Source organism: Anomaloglossus baeobatrachus, chromosome 4, assembly GCF_048569485.1.
Source record: "Anomaloglossus baeobatrachus isolate aAnoBae1 chromosome 4, aAnoBae1.hap1, whole genome shotgun sequence".
NCBI classification, from domain to species: Eukaryota; Metazoa; Chordata; class Amphibia; order Anura; family Aromobatidae; genus Anomaloglossus; species Anomaloglossus baeobatrachus.
Genome location: NC_134356.1, coordinates 667,426,153 through 667,449,224, shown reverse-complemented (window position 1 = coordinate 667,449,224; position 23,072 = coordinate 667,426,153). Strand labels below are relative to the sequence as shown.

The following is a 23,072-nucleotide window of genomic DNA, read 5'->3' as shown; positions in this document are numbered from 1 at the left end:
ATCCCTCTGTGTGTAATGACTGTATAATATATAGGAATAGATCCCTCTGTGTGTAATGACTATAATATATAGGAATAGATCCCTCTGTGTGTAATGACTGTATATAATATTTAGGAATAGATCCCTCAGTGTGTAATGACTCTATATAATACATATGAATAGATCACTCTGTGTGTAATGACTATATAATATATAGGAATAGATCCCTCTGTGTGTAATGACTCTATATAATATATAGGAATAGATCCCTCTGTGTGTAATGACTCTATATAATATATGTGTTTCCCTTTTTGTATTGAATTAGTGAAATAAATTAACTTTTTGATGATATTCTTCGCTAGGCAGGTAAGTACGTGTGATGGGGGTGCACGATTTTGTGCGCGACAGGCAGCGATATGCCCGTGTCGCACAAACGATGGGGGCGGGTCGCACGCTAGCGATATCGGTACCGATATCGCAGCGTGTAAAGCCCGCTTTAAGGTCAAAATGAGCCAATGTAGGTGCACCCTAAGCTGGGCTGATTTTAGATAGAATGTGGCCCGGGTCAAAAACTAAAAGTGGTGCCCCAAATGCTAACACATTGTACCTTCATACAGAAAAATGTAGTCCATTAAACGAGCACCAATACACCATATTGAAGTCATCTGGCGCTTTTTTACTGACCTCTTTACACAGGCCGACGATGAATGGTATGGGAAGAACAATCTTTCTTTTTTTGCAGTTTTTGAGAATAGTATCACAGATTGTTCAAATTTGCATGGAATCGTTGATTTTAGAAAATTTGAATCCAATTTGATCCTCCTCAGATCCTCAAAATGAGTAGTTTTAGTTAACAGAATTTTCTTGCACTATAGGTTTCATACCTATATCTACAGTGGGGGAAAAAGTATTTATTCAGCCTCCAATTGTGCAAGTTCTCCCCCTTATAAAGATGAGAGGGGCCTGTAATTGACATCAGAGGTGACCACAACTATGAGAGACAAAATGATAAAAACATGTCCAGAAAATCACCCGTCTGATTTGGCAAGATTTTTTTGAAAATTTTGGTGGAAAATAAGTACCGTATTTAGTCATCTAAAAACATGCAAGATTTGTGCTCTCACAGACCTGTAACTTCTTTAAGAGGCTCCTCTGTCCTCCGCTCATTACCTGTAGTAATGGCCCCTGTTTGAACTTATCAGTATAAAAGACACCTGACCACAACCTCAAACAGTCACACTACAAACTCCACTATGGTGAAGACCAAAGAGCTGTTGAAGGACACCATAAACAAAATTGTAGCCCTGCACCAGGCTTTGAAGATTGAATCTGCAATAGGCAAGCAGCTTGGTGTGATGAAATCAACTGTGGGAGCAATAATAAGAAAATGGAAGACATACAAGACCACTGATAATCTCCCTCAATATGGGGATTCACGCAAGATCTCACCCCATGGAGTCAAAATGATCACAAGAACGGTTAGCAAAAATCCCAGAATCAAATGGGGGACCTAGTGAATGACCTTTGCAGGTAACAGGCTACCATCAGTAACACACTATACCACCAGGGACTCAGATCCTGCAGTGCCATATGTGTCCCCTTGCTTAAGCCAGTACATGTCCAGGCCCATCTGAAGTTTGCTAGACAGCATTTGGATTATCCAAAACAGTATTGGGAGAATGTCATATGGTCTGATGAAACCAAAGTAGAACTGTTTGGTAGAAACACAACTCGTCGTGTTTGGAGGAGACAGAGTGCTGAGTTTCAGCCAAAGAACACCATACCTACTGTGAAGCATGGGGGTGGCAACATCATGCTTTGGTTTCTCTGCAAAGGGACCAGGACAACTGATCCGTATACATGAAAGAATGAATGTGGTTCATATATCGTGAGATTTTCAGTGCAAACTTCCTTCCATCAGCAAAGGCATTAAAGATGAAACGTGGCTGGGTCTTTCAGCATGATAATGATCCCAAGCACACCGCCAGGGCAACAAAGGAGTGGCTTCATAATAAGCATATGAAGGTCCTGGAGTGGCCTAGCCAGTCTCCAGATCTAAACCCCATAGAAAACCTTTCTAGGGAGTTGAAAGTCCGTGTTGCCCAGCGACAGGCCCAAAACATCACTGCTCTAGAGGAGATCTGAATGGAGGAATGGGCAACATACCACCAACACTTTGTGCCAAACCTATGAAGACAGAAAATGTCTCACCTCTGTCATTGCCAACAAAGGATATAGAATAAAATATTAAGATGAACTTTTGTTATTGCCGAAATACTAATTTTCCACCATAATTTGCAAAAAAAATTCTTCCAAATCAGAGGCGGTGATTCTCTGGATTTGTTTCTCATTTTGTCGCTTATAGTTGTGGTCACCTATGATGTCACTTACAGGCAAATCTCATATTTATAAGGGGGAGAACTTGCACAATTGGGGGCTGAATAAATACTTTTTCTCCCCACTGTATATCCTCTAGGTTAAACTTTCTGCATTTTTGGCTCAGGGGAAGAGGTTTTCTCAGGAACCAGTTATGCAAAGATTTCTTGTGGCAGTCAAAAGATCCTCTATTGATAATCTAAAGATCCTTTATTGTTAATTAAGTCACATGACAGCATGTTACCGAAGAAGTTTTATTGGTGTTTATTACTTCTATGTGCATATGGGAGAAAGAGAACATTAAAATCATGATGGGGAAGTGGCACCAAAATATTTTATGTAAAACAGCCACGGATTTCCAATTCTTCTGTAAAACTCTCAAATTCATCACAGAGCTCCGTGTACTCCTCATTCTGGCATTCCCGTTCCGTTGGCCACATCTCAATCCACGTGTTCTTAGTTATAATGTAGGAAAATCTGTAGGGGAATGGAAATGGTAAAATTGTTAGTACCAATATTATCTAATACAAAGCACTAGATTGTTTTATCCATTTATTCTACTACAAATCTGCTATATACTTTCACTATTTACTTATTTACTTTTTGCAGGGTATTTGCCCATTTTGTTTTTATCCTAGGTTTGTTATTGACCACTGTGTGAATGAATGTGTGTGATGAATGTCACAAGGTGGCGCTAGACACTACTTGTATGCAGTAAATGTAAAGGAAGTCAGACAAGCCAAGATAATAAACCAGGAGGGCACAACAGTACACAGGGGGGCAGACAGAGTTGAGGTCAAGATACAAGCCGAAGGTCAGGGTTCCAGGAGAGTACGTACAAAAGACAGGGAGCAGGTGGGAATGTGGTCAGGAGGAAGTCCAAGGTCAGAAGCCGGGAAGTCACAATAGAATCAGGGGAGGACAGGCAGAGTCAAGTAAACAGCAGTCCGGAGTCAAGAGACCAAGATATGAACACTGAGCACCATGGGAGCCAACAGCACAATTGTAAACAGGAATCATGACTGGCAGCGTCCTGAGATAACACGCTCCCTAAGGCCTCTTTCACACATCCGTGAAAAACCACGCACGTTTTTCACGGATGTGTCAAAGGTGCGTTTTGCTCTCCGTGAGCCGTGTTTACGGCACACTTGTGTTCTCCGTGTGTTATCCATGATAACACACAGAGAACGGAAACTTTCTACTCACCTGTCCCTGGCTTTGCTATCCGTGGTGCTGATCTACAGTCTCCGGTCCTACCGACTCCCCGCTGCTGCTGCTTCCGGCTGCAATGAAGTGAATATGCAATGAGCGGTTGGAAGCAAGTGACAGCAGCGGTAGAGCCTGCAGGGCTGGAGAAGGTGAGTAATGTTTTGTTTTTTTTTCTCTCAGACACATGTGATTTCTCCAGTGCGTGTCACACGGAACACATCTGTGTGGTCCGCTTGTGTTACGTGTGACCCGTTTGCGTTATGTGTGACACCCATGATGTCGGAGAGAAAACGGACATGTTGCCGTGAGGAACACACGGACACACGTTCCGTGCGTATATACATACGTGTATCCAAGTCCATTAAAAAATCAAGGTCTACGTTTGAACGTGTCTCCGGTATGTGAAGAAACTGACCAAACACGTACCGGAGGCACGGACGTGTGAAAGAGGCCTGATGAAGTAGAGCAATCACCGGGAACAAGAAGCGTCTGCAAGAACACCGCCCAGTACTATTTTGAAATCCAGTGCTTGAGAAACAACCAGCAGAGCATTCATCCTGCAAAACGCTCTGCAACATAGCAGAATGATACAGAATTGTGTGCATCGGAATCGTGACAATATGAACCAACACATTGCAATTATACCAACCTGTGTTCCAGCTCAATTCTATGGTTTGGCTTAAGGTAGCTGCAGATGACTGCATTTTTTAATTCTCTTTCCCAAAAAAAATTTCACAAAATTTCCCCCAGTCACTCACTATATGTATAATTTATTCTGTATTTTACTGCTTTTTAACACTGTCTTTGTGACTGAGATGCGAGCTGTGACTTTATCTAATGCAATCACCTGCTCTGTGTAAAATGATGGTAACCAATTTAGGCAAATTGCAGTTATATTGTTCAAATTCAATTTCTAAAAATTTGAAACAAACTTGATTTGCATCAATTCGATTCACAAATTTATACACCATTACCACTTCTCTACATACGTAATATACATATATACAACATTATTTAATGTAAAAAATTGTGTGATCTGAATTTTACTTCATGTTATTTATTAATATAACTTTTATTTTTATTTTTTACTTTTTATGATGTAGTGGAACATTTTATTTAGATTTTGATTCTTTTTTTTGATTACTATGATTTCATAACATGTGTGTCACGATCCACGTATGACTCTGCTTTGCAGAGCCATTGTATGTCTATGTTCCTGCTGTCTATATACTCTGGGGTCAGGTCTTGTGGGAGGAACCTATCCTGCCATGCCTCGATACTGGGGTCACGCTGCTTTATCTGGGTTCTGTTTCCCTTGGTATGGCGCCAGTTATAGTTCCTGCTCTGCAGTGTGCACTTCTGGTCCCTCTAAGTCTGTTCTGATCCTGCCTGCTACTCAGTCCTCTGTTCCCTGACCTCCATCCTCCCCGTCTCATCTGTCCTCCCTGTCTCAATTACCCACTCTCTGTTTAGTGACCCCATCTCCATTCCCTTCTCCTATTGACTTGTCCTCCTGGTCTCCAACTTCGGCTTATTACCTGACCTTGGCTCTGTTCCACTCCAGCTCCTAACGATACCTCCTGGCTTCCGACACTCAGCTCTCATGTGACTCCGTCTCTGCTTACTCTTTCTGTATTTACTTTACTTCCCGACTCTGACCTCGGCTTGTGTGACCACTTTATTGCATCCTTACTTGGATGCTAGTGACATCTAGTGGGCTTACACCAAACTACACGTAGTGGCTCAACATCTCGCTGAAGTACAGGCCGCTTTACACACTGTGATATTGTTACCGATATCGCTAGCGTGCGTACCCGCCCCCATCGGTTGTGCGACACGGGCAAATCGCTGCCCGTGGCGCACAACATCGCTCAGACCCGTCACACTACTTACCTGCATAGTGACGTCGCTGTGACTGGCGAACCGCCTCCTTTCTAAGGGGGCGGTTCGTTTGGTGTCACAGTGACGTCACTAAGCGGGCGCCCAATAGAAGCGGAGGGGCGGAGATGAGCGGGACATAACATCCAGCTCACAATCTTCCTTCCTCATTGCCGGCGGCCGCAGGTAAGGTGAGTTTCCTCGTTCCTGCGGTGTAACACATAGTGATGTGTGCTGCCGCAGGAACGGCGAACTACATCGTACACGCAGCAGCAACGATAATTGAGAATAGGGGGGCATGTCACCGATTAGCGATTTTGTATGTTTTTGCGACGATGCAAAATCGCACATAGGTGTCACACGCAACGACATCGCTAAAGAGGCCGGATGTGCGTCACAAATTCCGTGACTCCAACGAGATCGCTTGAGCGATGTTGTAGCGTGTAAAGCGGCCTTACCAGTTCGTCCTTGTGGTAGCATCACAAATGTTATGCCAGTACTATAATCTAAAACCTACAAATACTACACTGGAATAAATCAAACAAATTTATTGCAAAAAAAAACATCTTTATTAGTATTAAAAATTTTAAAAAATAGTATAGCAGAAAATGTGAAAAAGTACCAATCAAATATGCCCCATGGCACTATAGAAACATTAGTTTGTATATATTCAATACTGGAAGTATATCATACATTGACATCCATGATAGCAAACTGTAATATATAACACCAAATCAATAAGTTATAACAATATGTCAAACATCAGAGGGGGCAATATTCACATAGAAATAACACAGGCTAATGAAATAGCAACTGTGAATAGATGGTATTAAGTTTGGCAAATAGATACTAGTATCAAATAATTAATAATATATATCAGGAGACCTATAGTAAAACCCGTTATAGGAACAAATAACCCAAATGTATCATAAATGCCAACACCCATCCACTATGGGGGCTAGAACCCAGAGCTCTGGCCTTTCCCACTGACCTCCTCCAAGGCAAATGCAAATGATGTTTGAGTCTGATCAGTGAGTGATAATCTGCCACAGGGCAGGAGGTTGCAGTAGTCGAGGTGGGAGATGATGAGGGCATGCACGAATGTTTTTGCTGATTCTTGGTTAAGGAAGGCACGAATCTGGGAGATGTTTTTGAGTTGTAGTCGGCATGAGGGGAAGAGGGCTTGGATGTGTGGCTTGAAGGATAGAGCAAAGCCAAGGGTTTCTCCGAGGCAATGAACTTGTGAGACTGGGGAGAGTGAGCAGCCATCAACTTTGAAGGGGGAAGCTCATTGCAGGAGTTGAGTGAGAAGGAGGAAAGACAATGAATTCTGTTTTGTCCATGTTAAGCTTTAGGAATCACGCAGAGAAAAAGGATGAAATAGCAGAGAGACATTGTGGTATTTTGGTTAGTTAAGGCCCCGTTATCTTGTCGATTTATCGTGCGTTCGCATGAGCGATGGCACCCGCCCCCATCGTTTGTGCGTTACGGGCAATTTATTGCCCGTGTCGCACAAAGTCGGTAACCCCCGTCACACGTACTTATCTCCCGAACGACCTCGCTGTGGGCGGCGAACATCCTCTTCCTGAAGGGGGAGGGATGTTCGGCGTCACAGCGACGTCACACAGCGGCCGGCCAATAGAAGCGGAGGGGCGGAGATGAGCGGGACGTAACATCCCGCCCACTGCCTTCCTTCCGCATTGCCAGCGGCCGCAGGTAAGCTGCAGTTCATTGTTCCCGGGGTGTCACACGGAGCGATGTGTGCAGCCTCGGGAACAATGAACAACCGGCGTGCAGAAGGACAATCGATTTTTTTTTAAATTGAGCGATGTGTCAATGAGCAACGAGAGGGTGAGTATTTTTGCTCGTTCACAGTCGCTCGTAGCTGTCACACGCTACGATATGTAAAATGATGCCGGATGTGCGTCACTAACGACGTGACCCCGACGACATATCGTTAGATATATCATAGCGTGTAACGGGGCCTTAAGGAGGTAATGTCAGGTCCAGAGAGGTAGATCTACATATCATCAGCGTAGAGATGACACTGAAAAGCCATGGGACTTGATCAGCTGTCCCAGGCTAAAGGTTTAATCTGGTTAAAAGGTATAAAAAAAATCAAAGTTTGAAAATTGATTGCACTAAAGATTCATCAAATTTGAGATATTTGCATAACTATATAAGAAAATATATTGACCTAAATTAACCACTAATATAAAGTACAATGTGTCACGGAAAAAAAAATAGAATTACTGAGATATTTCGACGTATTCCAAATACTTTACTATATAAAGTAACCAGTCAGATTTTAGAAATGTGGCTTGGCCACAAATACCAAAACGTGTTGCGTAATTAGCGGAGGTAGAAAAACCTATGACAGATCGAAGGAGAACCTGATCAAGATGGAAAGGGGTACCCCTCCCAAATGAAGAATTGTAGCATTACACCTTATAGCCTTGCCTAATCTTGTATTTGTTAGGAGCAGGGCCGGCTCCAGGTTTTTGTGGGCCCCGGGCAGAAGAGTCCCAGTGGGCCCCATAAACACGCAGACACACACATACACAGATACATACACATACATATTTAAAGACAAACTCACAAAAATACATATAAACAGACAAATCTATACAGTCATATACACTGACATACATAGATACACATCATACATGCACACATACAGAGACACACACTGCTATGCTGCATACATACATACAGACACACACACACTGCTCTGCTGCATAGATACATACATACAGACAGACACACACATACTGCTATGCATACACACATACAGACAGACACGTATACTGCTCTGCATGCATACATACAGACACACATACTGCTCTGCTGCATACATACATGCATACATACAGACAGACACGTATACTGCTCTGCTGCATATATACATACATACATACAGACACGCATACTGCTCTGCTGCATACATACAGACACGCATACTGCTCTGCTGCATGCATACAGACAGACACGCATACTGCTCTGCATGCATACATACAGACACGCATACTGCTCTGCTGCATGCATACATGCATGCATACAGACAGACACATATACTGCTCTGCTGCATATATACATACATACATACAGACACGCATACTGCTCTGCTGCATACATACAGACACGCATACTGCTCTGCTGCATACATACAGACACGCATACTGCTCTGCTGCATACATACAGACACGCATACTGCTCTGCTACATACATACATGCATACAGACACGCATACTGCTCTGCATGCATACATACAGACACGCATACTGCTCTGCATGCATACATACATGCATACATACAGACACGCATACTGCTCTGCTGCATACATACATGCACACATACAGACACGCATATTGCTCTGCTGCATATATATATATACATACATACAGACACGCATACTGCTCTGCATGCATACATACAGACACGCATACTGCTCTGCTGCATACATACATGCATACATACAGACACGCATACTGCTCTGCTGCATACATACATGCACACATACAGACACGCATATTGCTCTGTTGCATATATATATATATACATACATACAGACACGTATACTGCTCTGCTGCATATATACATACATACATATAGACAGACACGCATACTGCTCTGCTGCATGCATACATACATACATACAAACACACACCTTGCTTTGCAGTGCCCACACAAGCGGCTCTGCAGGGCCCATACAAGCGGCTCTGCGGGGCCCACACAAGCGGCTTTGCGGGGCCCACACATGCGGCTCTGCGGGGCCCACACATGCGGCTCTGCGGGGCCCACACATGCGGCTCTGCGGGGCCCACACACGAACGGGAGGACAGGGAGGGGCGGGGAGGGAGTGATGTCCCACATACTGATCAGGTCACGGTGCAGATGGGGCCCACACAGCGCTGGAGGGAAGCGATGTGCTGGGGGTCGCTGGCTGGCACTGTGACTCCTTCATCTGTGCGACCGAGCAGGGCGCCGGGCGGTAGCTCCACCCGCAGATGATGCTCAATGCAGGAGAACACAGTGAACGCTGTGGTCTGCGGGCCTTAAAGGGCCGGCAGCCACAGTTTCCAGTGCCAAGGACTGCGGTCCCCGGAACTCGGCCCGGGGGCAGCAGAACTGACGAGGCCGAGTGGGCCCCCCCAGCTCTCCTGGGCCCCGGCATTTGCCCGGGTATGCCGCGTGCTGACGCCAGCCCTGGTTAGGAGCCCCTATTATTTCTATATACAACTACTTATTATTTTGATGTGTCACAATTTTCATGCCACCAATTCACTATTTTCACCTTCACTTACCCAGAAGAACCAATGTTCCACAGATCTTTGCTGACTCCCCAGATGACATAGTGTCGGCCGATCACCAAGTTTAAGGCTTCGCTACACTTGGCGTGACTAATAAAATCCCGTTTGTCTTTCTCAGCAACAACATCAGTGCCTGGAAATGGAAAATTGGAATATAGTAGCCTGTAAAACTTGTATACTGCCTATAAGAAAGTTGGACAGTATAACATATAAACATAATTAAAATAAATATTAATGATCGGTTTCTGAAAGAATGAGACAGAATGATCCATACTTACGTAAAATGTCATTTTTGCATAGATACTGTATATGTTATTGTATATTTTGGGCTTAACCTATAACGTACCTACTTTAATGACTGTATTAATAGTCATTATATAGTTGATAAAGCTTTCTTTCTTCTCAATTTTGTCCAGTGTTACTTTGTAGGCTGGAAATTAAATAAATGTAATCAATTTTTATTATTGTGTGAACATTATGCGAAAAAATGTGTTTTAGTCACAAGAACTCTTTCCCTAGGAGACTTATTTGTGACATCCATGGTAATACCGGTCTCCTTTCTTTCCACTTTTGTCACTGCAGGGTAAACATTTTACCATTTTGTACAAATGATTCCAACTTACTTGGAAGCTTGGGGGTTAATTCCAGGCTAGTTGGAATGGTTCCCTGTGCTTATGTGAGCATGGATGGGGTTACTGACCCACTTCTTCTGACAAGCCTACAATCTGCCGTAACCCTCAGTCCACTATAGCACCTTGACCATGCCCACCGTCACCTACTGTATCCTCACCCATCCCCTGTAGACTGTGAGCCCTCAGGGCAGGGTCTTCTCTCCTCCTGTACCCTCCCCCATCTCTTGTAGACTGCGAGCACATGGAGGCAGGGTCTTTTCTCCTCCTGTACCCTTCCCCATTCCTTGTAGACTGTGAGCCCTCGGGGGAAGTTCCTCTTTCATCCTGTACCCTCCCCCATCCCTTGTAGACTGTGAGCCCTCGGGGGTAGCGTTCTCTCTCCTCAGGTACCCTCCCCCATCCCCTGTAGACTGTGAGCCCTCGGGAGCAGGGTCATCTCACCTTCTGTACCCTCCCCCATCTCTTGTAGACTGTGAGCCCTTGGGGCAGGGTCCTCTCTCCTTCTGTACCCTCACCCATTACTTGTAGACTGTGAGCCCCTGGGGGCCAGGTCCTCTCTCCTCCTGTACCCTCCCCCATCCCTTTTAGACTGTGAAACTGTGAACCCTCGGGGGCAGGGTCCTCTCTCCTCCTGTATCCTCCCCCGTCCCTTGTAGACTGTAAGCCCTCGGGGGCAGGGTCCTCTCTCCTCCTGTATCCTCCCCCATCCCTAGTAGACTGTGAGCCCTTGGGGGCCGGGTCCTCTCTCCTCCTGTACCTTTCCCCATCCCTTGTAGACTGTGAGCCCTTGGGGGCAGGGTCATCCCTCCTCCTGTACCCTTCCCCATCCCTTGTAGACTGTGAGCCCTCGCGGGCAGGGTCATCCCTCCTCCTGTACCCTCATCCATCCCCTGTAGACTGTGAGCCTTCAGAGGCTGGGTCCTCTCTCCTCCTGTAGCCTCCCTCATTCCCTGTAGACTGTACCTCCTTCTGTACCAGTCTGTGCCTTGTTTTGTTTATGATTATTATACTTGTCCATACTATATATACCCCTTTTCACTTGTAAAGCGCCATGGAATAAATGGCACCATAATAATAACTAATAATACTTTCTACTTAAACTGCTAATAGTCTCAGACTGCCAGTTATCGTGTATACTATCTTTGGTTAACTCCTATTTTTCCTTTTGATTCTCATTCTGTTTTTCGCATCTTTACGCCACCCGTTCTAGACAATGCACCTCAGAGAAAGCTACACTCACATTCATCCGGTGCAAGAAAGCAGCATCTACCTTACGGACACGCACACCACCTGACTTCTGGTATGTGAGTGAGTGTTGCCTGTACTCTATGATCTGATTACCATGGTACTAATTGTGGTCCACAGTAGAAAGAAATATTTTGCCTGTTACCTAACTTGTTTTCAAAGTAGCATCAGTTTCTTTTAGGTGCCCCCTGTTTAGGCTTTTATATTCAGATTCCCACTGGATGCACGGAGTTCTATATATTTTAAGTACATTTTGTCTGGGTGGCTATCACACAGGGCCCCTTGATCACCCGCGGCTCCACCATCTCTGTAGCGTCGGTGCTCGATTTACATATTGATAATAACGCTACACTGCTCTCACCGTAATCCACTCCCGGTTCACAAGCCTTGTTTAATCGAGCGAGAGCGTTCACTTCCTCCAACTGTTGCTGCATAAAGCAATTCCCTGAAAATAGAAAAAAAGGACAATGTAAAGACTCAATGAGTATAAAAAATGTCACGTTCTTAACAACATGCTTCACATAAAAAACAAATTAATAAAAAGTTATATATAAATATATCAAAATATGAAAAAAATCTACGGCACGTTCAAGAGTTCCGCCTTGATGAATCCAACGATTCCATAATTCTATTTATTTCCTCTGTTACCTTCTGCGCAGCGGCACATTTCTCCTTTGCAGATCTTGCCCAGAAGTTTGCTACTTTGATCCGCGTGGTAGAATTTAGTACAACGGTTTTCTGTTAGGTAAAAAAAAAAAAAAATCAACCAATATTTTTTCTGATAAGATCATTCATTGTACACTGTGTGCAGAATTATTAGGCAAGTTGTATTTTAGAGGATTTTTTTTTATTATTGATCAACAACTATGTTCTCAATCAACTTAAAAGACACAAATATCAAAGCTTAATATTTTTGGAAGTTGTAGTGGGGTTTTTTAGATTTGGCTATCTTAGGAGGATATCTGATTGTGCAGGTAACTATTACTGTGCAGAATTATTAGGCAACTTAATAAAAAACAAATATATTCCCATCTCACTTGTGTATTTTCACCAGGTAAACCAATATAACTGCACAAAATGTAGAAATTAACATTTCTGACTTGCAAAAACAAAACCCCAAAAAATCAGTGACCAATATAGCCACCTTTCTTTATGATGGCACTCAGCCGCCGACCATCCATAGATTCTGTCATTGCTTGATCTGTTTACGATCAACATTGCGTGCAGCAGCCACCACAGCCTCCAGACACTGTTCCCAGAGGTGTACTGTTTTCCCTCCCTGTAGATCTCACATTTTATGAGGGACCACAGATTCTCTATGGGGTTCAGATCAGGAGAACAAGGGGGCCATGTCATTATTTTTTCATCTTTTAGACCTTTACTGGCCAGCCATGCTGTGGAGTAGTTGGATGCATGTGATGGAGCATTGTCCTGCATGAAAATCATGTTTTTCCTGAACGATACCGACTTCTTCCTGTACCACTCCTTGAAGAAGTTGTCTTCCAGAAACTGGCAGTAGGTCTGGGAATTGAGCGTCACTCCATCCTCAACCTGAAAAGGTCCCACAAGTTGATCTTTGATGATACCAGCCCATACCAGTCCCCACTTCCACCTTGCTGGCGTCTGAGTCGGAGTGGAGCTCTCTGCCCTTTACTGATCCAGCCTCTGGCCCATCCATCTGCCCATCAAGAGTCACTCTCATTTCATCAGTCCATAAAACCTTTGAAAAATCAGTCTTAAGATATTTCTTGGCCCAGTCTTGACGTTTTATCTTATGTTTCTTGGTCAGAGGTGGTGGTTTTTCAGCCTTCCTTACCTTGGCCATGTCCCTGAGTATGGCACACCTCGTGCTTTTTGATACTCCAATAATGTTGCAGATCTGAAATATGACCAAACTGGTGGCAAATGGCATCTTGGCAGCTTCACGCTTGATTTTCCTCAATTCATGCGCAGTTATTTTGCGCCTTTTTTGCCCAACACGCTTCTCGCGACCCCTTTGGTTATTTGCCATGAAACGCTTGATTGTTCGGTGATCACGCTTCAAAAGTTTGGCAATTTCAAGACTGCTGCATCCCTCTGCAAGACATCTCACAATTTTGGACTTTTCAGAGCCCGTCAAATATCTCTTCTGACCCATTTTTCCAAAGGAAAGGAAGTTGCCTAAAAATTAAGCACACCTTATATAAGGTGTTGATGTCATTACACCGCACCCTCCTCATTACAGAGGTGCACATCTCCTGATTTACTTAATTGGTAGTTGGCTCTCAACCTATACAGCTTGGAGTAGGACAACATGTATAACAAGTATCATGTGATCACAATACTCATTTGCCTAATAATTCTGCACACAGTGTACAATAATGATTATTGACCTTTAGAGGTTAGCAGATCTGGCGATTGAAACTGGGAACTGGGAATGTGGCCCAGTTGCCAGTAAAGACATTTATTGTTTCCAGAGCCCAATGTTTAATAAAATAACTGGTTCTTATGTATGTCCTGGCAAAATGCGTGAGGTCTAGACTAGAACCAGGAGGAAGGAACTAGTGTAGGATTGTATAGAAAAAAAACTATATTCAGCTCACTGATATGTTGGAGTCCCAATTCAATCCTGTTAGGAGGCGCACGGTTGACAGAGGTAACCAGGATAATGAAAAATGAGTTTGAAAATCCAGCGCAGTCCTGTAATACCTTTAAAAATGAATCTTTATTACAAATAGATGCATAAAAAGTATAAACAGGACATCCAGAATAATTATTGTGCCAGGGTTCAGAGCATACCCTTTATACTTTTTATGGATCTATTTGAAATTTAGATGAATTTAAAAAAAAAAAAAAAAAAAAAAAAGTGTAGGATTGTGGTGTAGATCAGGCCCAGAAGGAAGGGACTTGCATAGGACTTTGGAACTGGGGTAGCAGGGCAGGGAGCGGGTAAGGTGAGTTTAGCATCTCTTAATTTTTAACTCTTATTAGCCCTTAAAGGGAACCTCTCAGGTCCAATATGTATCCAGAGCTACGAGCAGTTCTGGGTGCATATTGCTAATCCCTGCCAAACTGTCCTGGCATCTAGTAGCATAGATAAAGAAATCTATACAAAAAGTATTTCTAATGATCCGTTATGAAGTTGTCGCGGGCGGGGGGTGCGCTGCTCGACCGCGCTTGCGGCTCGGGTCCGGCTGCTGCTGCTGATGCTGCTCGGTGGCTCGAGCGGTGGGCCGGATCCAGGGACTCGAGCGGCGCTCCTCGCCCGTGAGTGAAAGGGTTGGTTTGGTTTGGGGGATTTAGTTCGTGACGCCACCCACGGGTCGTGGTGAGGTTGGGGCACCACCGCTGCTGGTGACGGGGATCCGGGAGCGTTGTTAGGGAGCAGCTGGGATGTTTTCTTCTCCATGGGTAGGGGTTGGTGGTCCCGGGGCCCGGTAAGGGTGAAGAGAGGGGATGCAGGGTAGGTGAGGTGCAGGGTCGAGGGGGCAGCGCGGTGCCAGAGGGCACGGTGGTACTCACTCAGCCAAGAACAGATACAGAGTCTCCGGTAAAACAAACGGCTGGATGGACGCGTCCCGCAGCCGGCTGCTGTGATTACTCCCGGACGGTTGGTGGTGGCTGCCTTTCCCTGCACCTGGTGTGTGTCTTCGGTCCCGATGGCTTCCCACTGGTAACCCGCTCCCCAGCTTGGATAGATGCTGGAGGAGCCCCTTTTGCCTGCAGACTTTGGCCCTGGGAGCTCTAGCTCTGGCGGTAGCTGTATCTCCCTGTTCGGTTTGGACGGTTGCCTTCAATCGGGTCTTGGTTGCTAGGAAACCCCGGAGGTTCCCATCGCTAACGGATTTGACCAGTTTAACGGCGACTCCCAGCCTGGTCGGGGTCCGCAGGCCCTGCCGGTTTGTGCTGGCTTCTCTTCGCTCCCCGGTTCGGTACCGGTGGGCCACCGCCCAACCCCGGCCCAACGGTTCCGCGTCGATAGGCCACTCCTGCAGACGGCCACCACCGTCTGCCAACCTTGCTGTATGTGCCCGGGCCACGTACCCGGACACGGTCAGTCTGCTCCTCTACTACCACTTCCCTCAACTGCAAAACTACTCTCCAACTGTACTGAACTCCTTTTCCCGCCTCCAGGACTGTGAACTCCTCGATGGGCGGGGCCAACCGCCTGGCTCCGCCCCCCCTGGTGTGGACATCAGCCCCTGGAGGGAGGCAACAAGGATTTGTGTGTGCGGCTGATGTGCCTAACCGGGGTGTGGGGTGTGTTGTTGCAGTACCTGTGACGTCCTGGCTTGTCCAGGGCGCCACAAAATACTAATGAGGCCAGGGACTTGTGACAAGGGCATTAGTTCGTGCACTAATTCCACTATCTTAGCATGTTAGCACATCCACAGGGACGTGCTAACTTGCTATTCAATGCAGAGTCATCAACGATGATGCCTATGTGGCACCCCTGACCTGGTCAGGCACCACTGAGTACTGCACCCATGCTGGGTGAGTAAAAACAGGTAATCCCAAAGGCTGAGAAGGGTGTGTACGCACAGGCATACTTTAACCAGGTCTCACACACACATTAGAGGGGACCCATGGGCAGACCCAGGAGGGGGTGAGGCCTCCACATCTCAGCTAGGGATGCGGTAGTGAAGCTGGAAAAGGGTAGTTGCAGTGGCAGTCAAAGGAGTAGGAGTGAAGCAGCCGAGTCTGAAGTGCAGATGTGACGCCCTGGATTAGCCAGGTACTCACAGGTAGACCCCCTGCACAAACACCAGCCCCTAAAAAGGTGTAACCAGTCAACCTAAAAACCCTGAGTCACCCCTCTCAGGTCTTGACGTTCATACCCGGGGGTGGAGCCAGGTGGTTGGCCACGCCCTCCGAGGAGTTCAAATAGCCTGAGGCGGGAAAAACACAAACAGATGACGTTAGGAGGAGAGGAGAGTAGTACCAGTGTGTCAACGTCTGTCAGGGATCTGGGTAGGATACCCAGATACCCCGTGACCAGGAGGCAGACGGTGGTTGCCGCCTGCAGGAGCTGGGAAGACGGCTGGTGGATCCGTAAGGAATCGGGACTGGGTAGTGGCCCGCCGGTACCGAAACGGGGAACCAACTGGAAACCGGAGCACCTGGAGGGGTACTCAGACCCAGAACGAGGTCCAGAAGCCACTGGACCACGTTGAATTCACTGATTGAGGTCTGGACCTTAGGTCCTTTCCCGTCCCAAGACACAAATGACGGCAACAGCCCACCGAGGGGGATAGAAGGCCACCGCACAGGCAGAGAGATCCCATGGGCCAGCGCCTGCGGGCAAATGGGTTCCCCGACACATAAAGCCGGGGAGCGGATTACCATCGCTGAAGCATAGGCAGTCAAGTTCTACTACAGAGGTGCAGGAGAAAGGCGGGAACCACCAACCTGAGTAAGGGGAAAAGCGCAGCCGGCTGCGGGCACCGACCACCATCCTTTTTGGTTTACCAGAGACTCCGGTGTATCTGTCATAGTGAGTATAACAGTGCCCTCGGGCCGTGCACCGCACCGCACCATCCCGCCCGCACCTCACAACCTTCGGGCCCCGGGACCATCACCCCCTGCCCACGGAGGGGTCAACACCAGGCTGCATAACACCATCCCCGGGAGCCTAGTTAATGGCAGCGGTGGTGTCCACATTCACCACAACCCGTGGGTGGCGTCACGAACTTAAATCCCTAAACGCCACGGCCTCGGCCGTGAACCTTCCCCACCGAAATCCCTACACGTAGCGCCAGCTTCCCTTCAGAGCGACGTGACCCCTGGGTCCGGGAGGAGCTCGAGCCACCCACCGACGAGCACGGATCCGAGCGGCTCGGCAGCCAGCCGAGCCCCGGGGCGGTACACAGATGCCAAAGAGCGGAACACTAGTCAGACCCTGCACGTGAAGTGGCTGCTGGTGGGGGAGTACATTACCACCCAGTCAGTCTGAAAAACACCCGTAGAAAGAGAGCAGTATGGAGTTGAGTACGAGGACCATGCACGGGGTATAGGTTCCTAGAGCCAGACATCCATTTAGTGGTCTGTTAAATCCTGCAGGTGGTGGGACTAGAGGTTCCACGCCAACCATCACAGAGCCCGAGCATCAGCAGCAATGAGGGGGGCCCATAAGGAGGATCGAGCCTTGAGTCATCTTTTCCTTGGTCCACGCTGCTAACAAACGGGTCAGAAAGGGGAGAAAAGGCAGCTGCGACTTCCTGGATGAATCCCACAGTACTTTAAGTCAGGGGTTGTCCGAACAAGAAGTGTTAGGAAGGAGAGTCAGCAGTCACCCCTATATCAGCCTGAAGGATACCTGGTTCTCTATGGTTCATCGTAGTATCGCCCGGGTTGCCTCACTCCACCACCAGAAAGTGAGTAAACAGTTGAAAGACATTTCTGGACTGAGACTGAGTTCTTCTGCGACCCGTTGTTCCACACACATACACCCGAGCCCCTGGGGCCAGCCTCACTCTCGGGAGGCCATACCATCTAACTGCAGGTACCATCAGCCACAGACGCTCGTTAAACTGCAGTGGCGGTCACCCCTCGCCCTAACGGCAAAACCGAGAGTGGCGTCACGACTCCTATGAAAGTGAACCTGGCATACCTGTTGCCAGAAGGGGTCCCTACAGAGAAGTCCCCGCAGTGTCCCGCAGGCGACTGCTGCATCGCTGTGGTGGGCGACTCACATGTACCTGTGTCCGCTGTCACCGCTGATCAGAAGTCCTTGGCACTTCCGGTCATGTGCACTTGACCTCTCTGAAGGTGGGACACATACACTCGGCTTCATAATGCGCATGTTCGGAAGTGCCTGGCATTCTAAAGAGCGGTGACAGCGGACACAGGTACGTGTGTCACCGCTGATGACGCTGCATGGAGGGCCCCAGTATGCATGTTAAGAGGGCGGAATAAGTGCAGGAACTAACGCCTTTGTGACTAGTCCCCGGCCTCATTAGCATATCATAAATAAAATAATTTTTCTAAAGATCTCTATCTATGTTAATGTATACAGGGACAGTTAGGCAGGGATCATTAATATACACCCAGAATTGCTCGTGGTTTTGGGTGCATATTGCACCTGACAGGTTCCCTTTAAAAAGAATTTAAAAAAATGGTGGTCGACTGCTTTTAACCTTTACTTTTTCACTTTCAAAGCAGCTAAATACAGGCATCAATGAAACCTGGTGAAAAAGCTATTACTTTATCATATAGCAAAGAACAAAGCTCCCGAATAAGAGATCGTTTTTTGCACTACCGCATGTGAAAAAGCCACGGCTTCTTCCAGTTGCATTGCCTGTGAATACAACAAGTAAGGCAGGCATTTACACCCCAAAATGGATGGAATGCAAACCATTTTTAAAATTCTATTAGCTTTAAAAGTCTTTTGTTGCAGTGTATAGAACCATATACCACATTTCCCTGAAAACAAGATGTGACACCCTGGACCCCAGGGGTCACAGGTAACACACTGACACACACCCCACCCCTAGTGAGGACACACCCGTCACCCGAAAGGGAGACCTGATGCCTCCCTCAGGGCAAGTAGGGCACACCAGGTGGGCGGAGTCAGGCAAAAAAGGCACGTCCACTGAGGAGACTACTGTCCTGAGGCAGGAAGTTCAAATGGTTAGTCAAGTTTGGAGTGTGACAGTGACAGGAGGTGTAGAGGAGTGAAGCTGTCAGGGACCCGGGTTGGAGCCTGGGATCCCCATAACGTCAGGCAGGCAGACGGTGGTGGCCGCCTGCAGGAGTACCGGTACAGCAACCGGCGGAACCGTAGGGACCGGGCCAGGGTTGGAGCCCGCCGGACCAGAACCGGGGAGTCAACAGTTTACCGGAGCACCAGAAACCGGGTACTCAGACCCCGTCCTAGCTTAGAAGCCACTGAGTATAGGCAAATTAACTGATTGCAGTCTGGACCTCACGGGTTCATTCTCACCCAAAGTTCCGAAAGAAAGCAAAAGCCCACCGATACCGGGTGAGAGCCATCGCCAAGGGCCAAACATCCGACGGGCCAGCGCCTGCGGGCAACAGAGGGCTCCTCCGGCAGCTCAACGCCGGGGAGCGGGATACCACTGTCCAGGCAGGGGAGCCAACAACCACAACAAGAGGTGCAAGGGAAAGGGGCCACCATCAGCCTCACAAGGGACACAAGCAGCCGGCTGCGGGACCCGACCATACCCGAACTTTGGTGTACCAGTGACTCTGAGTATGATTAATCGTGAGTACACCAGTGCCATCCGGCGCCCTGCACCCCATCGCCATCTCAGTCCCCATTGGGCCCCGTGACGAACCGCCCTTACCCACGGAGGGGCTAACATCCAGGCTGCGGCCACAATATCGATCCCGGGAACGCCCTTCACTCCAGCTGCAGTGGTGGTGCACCCCGTCACCACAACTCGTGGGTGGCGTCACGACCCGAGAGACAACAACGCGTCCCCTCACGGCTGCGTGCCTCGTCCCACACCACCACCACCCCACTCCCCTTAACAGAGCGACGTGGCCCCCGATCCGTAGGCGCTCGCGCCACCGACAACCCGAGCCCGGACCTCGAGCGGCTCGGCCCGAGCAGCAGAGAGCATCCGGGCCCCTCTCAGGGCGGTACACAAGACCTACCTCAAAAATAAACCCTGGCATGATTTTACAGGATTTTTAGAGTATGCTTCAAATTTAAGCCCTTTTTTAAAAAACAAGCTCTAGCTACAATCAAGGCTGGAATTAGGGGGAGTCAAACTGTGCAATTTGTCAGGGCCCCCATTTTCATATGGATCTCAGCAGTTGTATTACAGTATGAGTTTAAGACTGTTTAAAGGGAACCTGTCACCAGATTTGGGGCCTATAAGCTGCTGCCACCACCAGTGGGCTCTTATTTACAGCATTTTAACATACTGTACATAAGAGCCCAGGCCGCTGTATAGAACGTAAAAATCACTTCATAATACTCATCTAAACAGTTGGTCCAGTGCACACTGGTCGGATGGGTGTCTCCGTTCTCCGGGTGTGGCGCCTCCTCTTTCGGACATCTTTGTCCTCCTTCTTCTGTAGCCGGGTGCATGACGTGTCCAACGTCATCTACACTAGCCAGCATTGAGGTCCTGCGCATGCGCACTACAATGCTTTGATCTGCCCTGCTCAGGGTAGATCAAAGTGCGCCTGAGCAGGACCTCATTGCCGGCGTGTGTGGATGACGTAGGACGTGTCATGCACCCAGGCTTCAGAAGGAGGACAAAGATGGCCGAAAGAGGAGGCACCGCACCCGGAGAACGGAGACACCAATCAGACTAGTGTGCAAATGGCTCATGGCTCCAGATGAGCATTGTCTTCAAATCAAATTAATTTTGAGTTTTCTGAATCCGGTGAATGGAGATAACTTGTGTTTCAATGTGTGAGGATTGCCAAAAACAGCAACCAATATTTTGCATTTTGCATCATCCGAAAAAGCTCAAATACATTGGATGGGGCAGATGGGCCTCTATATAATGTTGTGCAGCTATTACATCATTAATAGCACAGCTAGTCATAGTTTGTATAAAAGCATAAGCAGGAAATGCAGTGGCCATTTTTTTTGGTGAATTTGGATAGTGAGAGGACATCACAGCTGAAAGCTTAAACAAACAGAGAGGGAGAGAAAGCCATAAAACAGTAAATTGATTGTATGGACGGTGTGAGACAGCAGCACAGTGAAGATTTGTTACCATACATTTACCCAATAGCTCAAGATGCTTATGCTGCTTTTGCTGTGCTAAAGGTGAGTTTGTATTAAAGAGCTTGGGATTTAAGGGATAAAGTTTCCCCGTGGGGAGAGCGACAAGCCAGTATGAGTAAACGCCTTGTATGCAAATTACCTCTTTAGAGAGAAAGACAACTTGAATTCTACTATTACCCCGAAACAACATGTCGATATAGACTTTTAGGATTGCTGCTTGCAATATAACACTCGAGTTTCTCATTGGCTTCAATTATACGCGAGCTGAGCCTGTCTGAGTGTCCGACCTATATGCCTGCTCATCACTAGGGGCTGTTATCATCTGAACGCTTGTGCTACAATGAGCGGTGCATGAGCATCAGCCCCGCTCTGTACAGAAGAAACGATGACTTCCTGTCAATGTCGCTCACAGCCGGTGTTCACAGGAGGATTGTAATGACAGACAATGGGGTAAGTGGCTGACGTAAGGCTGTGATGACAATCCATGGCAACCCATCGGCACACCGCAATCATGTCACTGAAGTCAGTGTATGTTATATCCCACTGACAGAGATTGACAGTGGGATTTAACTGGTTAATAGGATCAGACAGATCTCCTATCCACCTATTATGGCTATTAGAGGCACATGTCGACTGATAAGATGACTTAGGGGTACTTTGCCCGCTGCGACATTGCTAGCCAATGCTAGCGATGCCGAGCGCGATAGTACCCGCCCCAGTTGCACATGCGATATCTTGTGATAGCTGCCGTAGTGAACATTATCACTACAGCAGCTTCACACGCACTCACCTGCCCTGCGACGTCGCTCTGGCCGGGAACCCGCCTCCTTCCTAAGGGGGCGGGTCATGCGGCGTCACAGCGACATCACACGGCAGGCAGCCAATAGAAGCGGAGGGGCGGAGATGAGCGGGACGTAATATCCCGCCCACCTACATCCTTCCACATAGCCGGTGGAGGCAGGTAAGGAGATGCTCCTTGTTCCTGCGGCTTCATACACAGTGATGTGTGCTGCCGCAGGAATGAGGAACAACATCGTATCTCCTATTGGTGCGACATTATGAAAATGTCCGACACTACACAGATCACCGATTTATGACGCTTTTGCGATCGTTTATAGGCACATCTAGGCTTTACACGTTGCGACATCGTTACCGGCACCGGATGTGCGTTACTTTCGATTTGACCCCGACAATATCGCAGTGGCGATGTCGCAACGTGCAAAGTACCCCTTAGTTACATAGGTTGAAAAATGCCCCTGATCCATCTAGTTCAACCTTCCTCCACCAATTATACATTGTGTCATTAAGTCATTTATAACAGACAATGTTGTGTGTACTGAAGAAATCATCCAGCCCTGATATAAAAGTTGGTATAGTATCTGCCATTACTACCTCCCTTGCTTTGATGCGGGCTCACACACTGAGCCTTCAACTTTCCATGAACATATGACTTATTTCTTCCAAAGACAGTACTAAGGACCAGGGGTCATTCACTGCAAGTGGAAGAAAAGAGAATCCAGGAGCTAATTAGGAAAGGGTTCTTTACAGTTAGGGTAGTCGGACAGTGGAATGCCCTACCACCAGAGGTAGTAATAATAAAAAAAACCTGTGGATATAAAAAGCGCATATAGGGTCTTACCAGGATAACAACAGTAAGGGTTAATGAAAACCACTCTCCTGAGATAGTTGTGTGACACACAACCAGTATTAAAGCATGTATCAGCTACTGCAGACTCCACGTGCCAAAGGCAAAAG

At 47.2% G+C, this 23,072-nt stretch overlaps 1 protein-coding gene across 1 annotated transcript in view; it reads right to left on the bottom strand.

Moving 5' to 3' along the window:
• Positions 1-2,690: 2,690 nt before the first annotated feature.
• The window catches only part of LOC142302077 (complement C3-like), a 339,126-nt gene continuing 318,744 nt past the window's right edge, over positions 2,691-23,072 (bottom strand). The window contains exons 37-41 of the mRNA XM_075343156.1: positions 12,278-12,367; positions 11,991-12,074; positions 10,099-10,182; positions 9,747-9,885; positions 2,691-2,832 (exon numbers count right to left, since the gene is read on the bottom strand). Of these exons, the coding sequence (XP_075199271.1) occupies positions 2,691-2,832; positions 9,747-9,885; positions 10,099-10,182; positions 11,991-12,074; positions 12,278-12,367 (539 nt within the window). The remainder of the gene's footprint in view (positions 2,833-9,746; positions 9,886-10,098; positions 10,183-11,990; positions 12,075-12,277; positions 12,368-23,072) is intronic.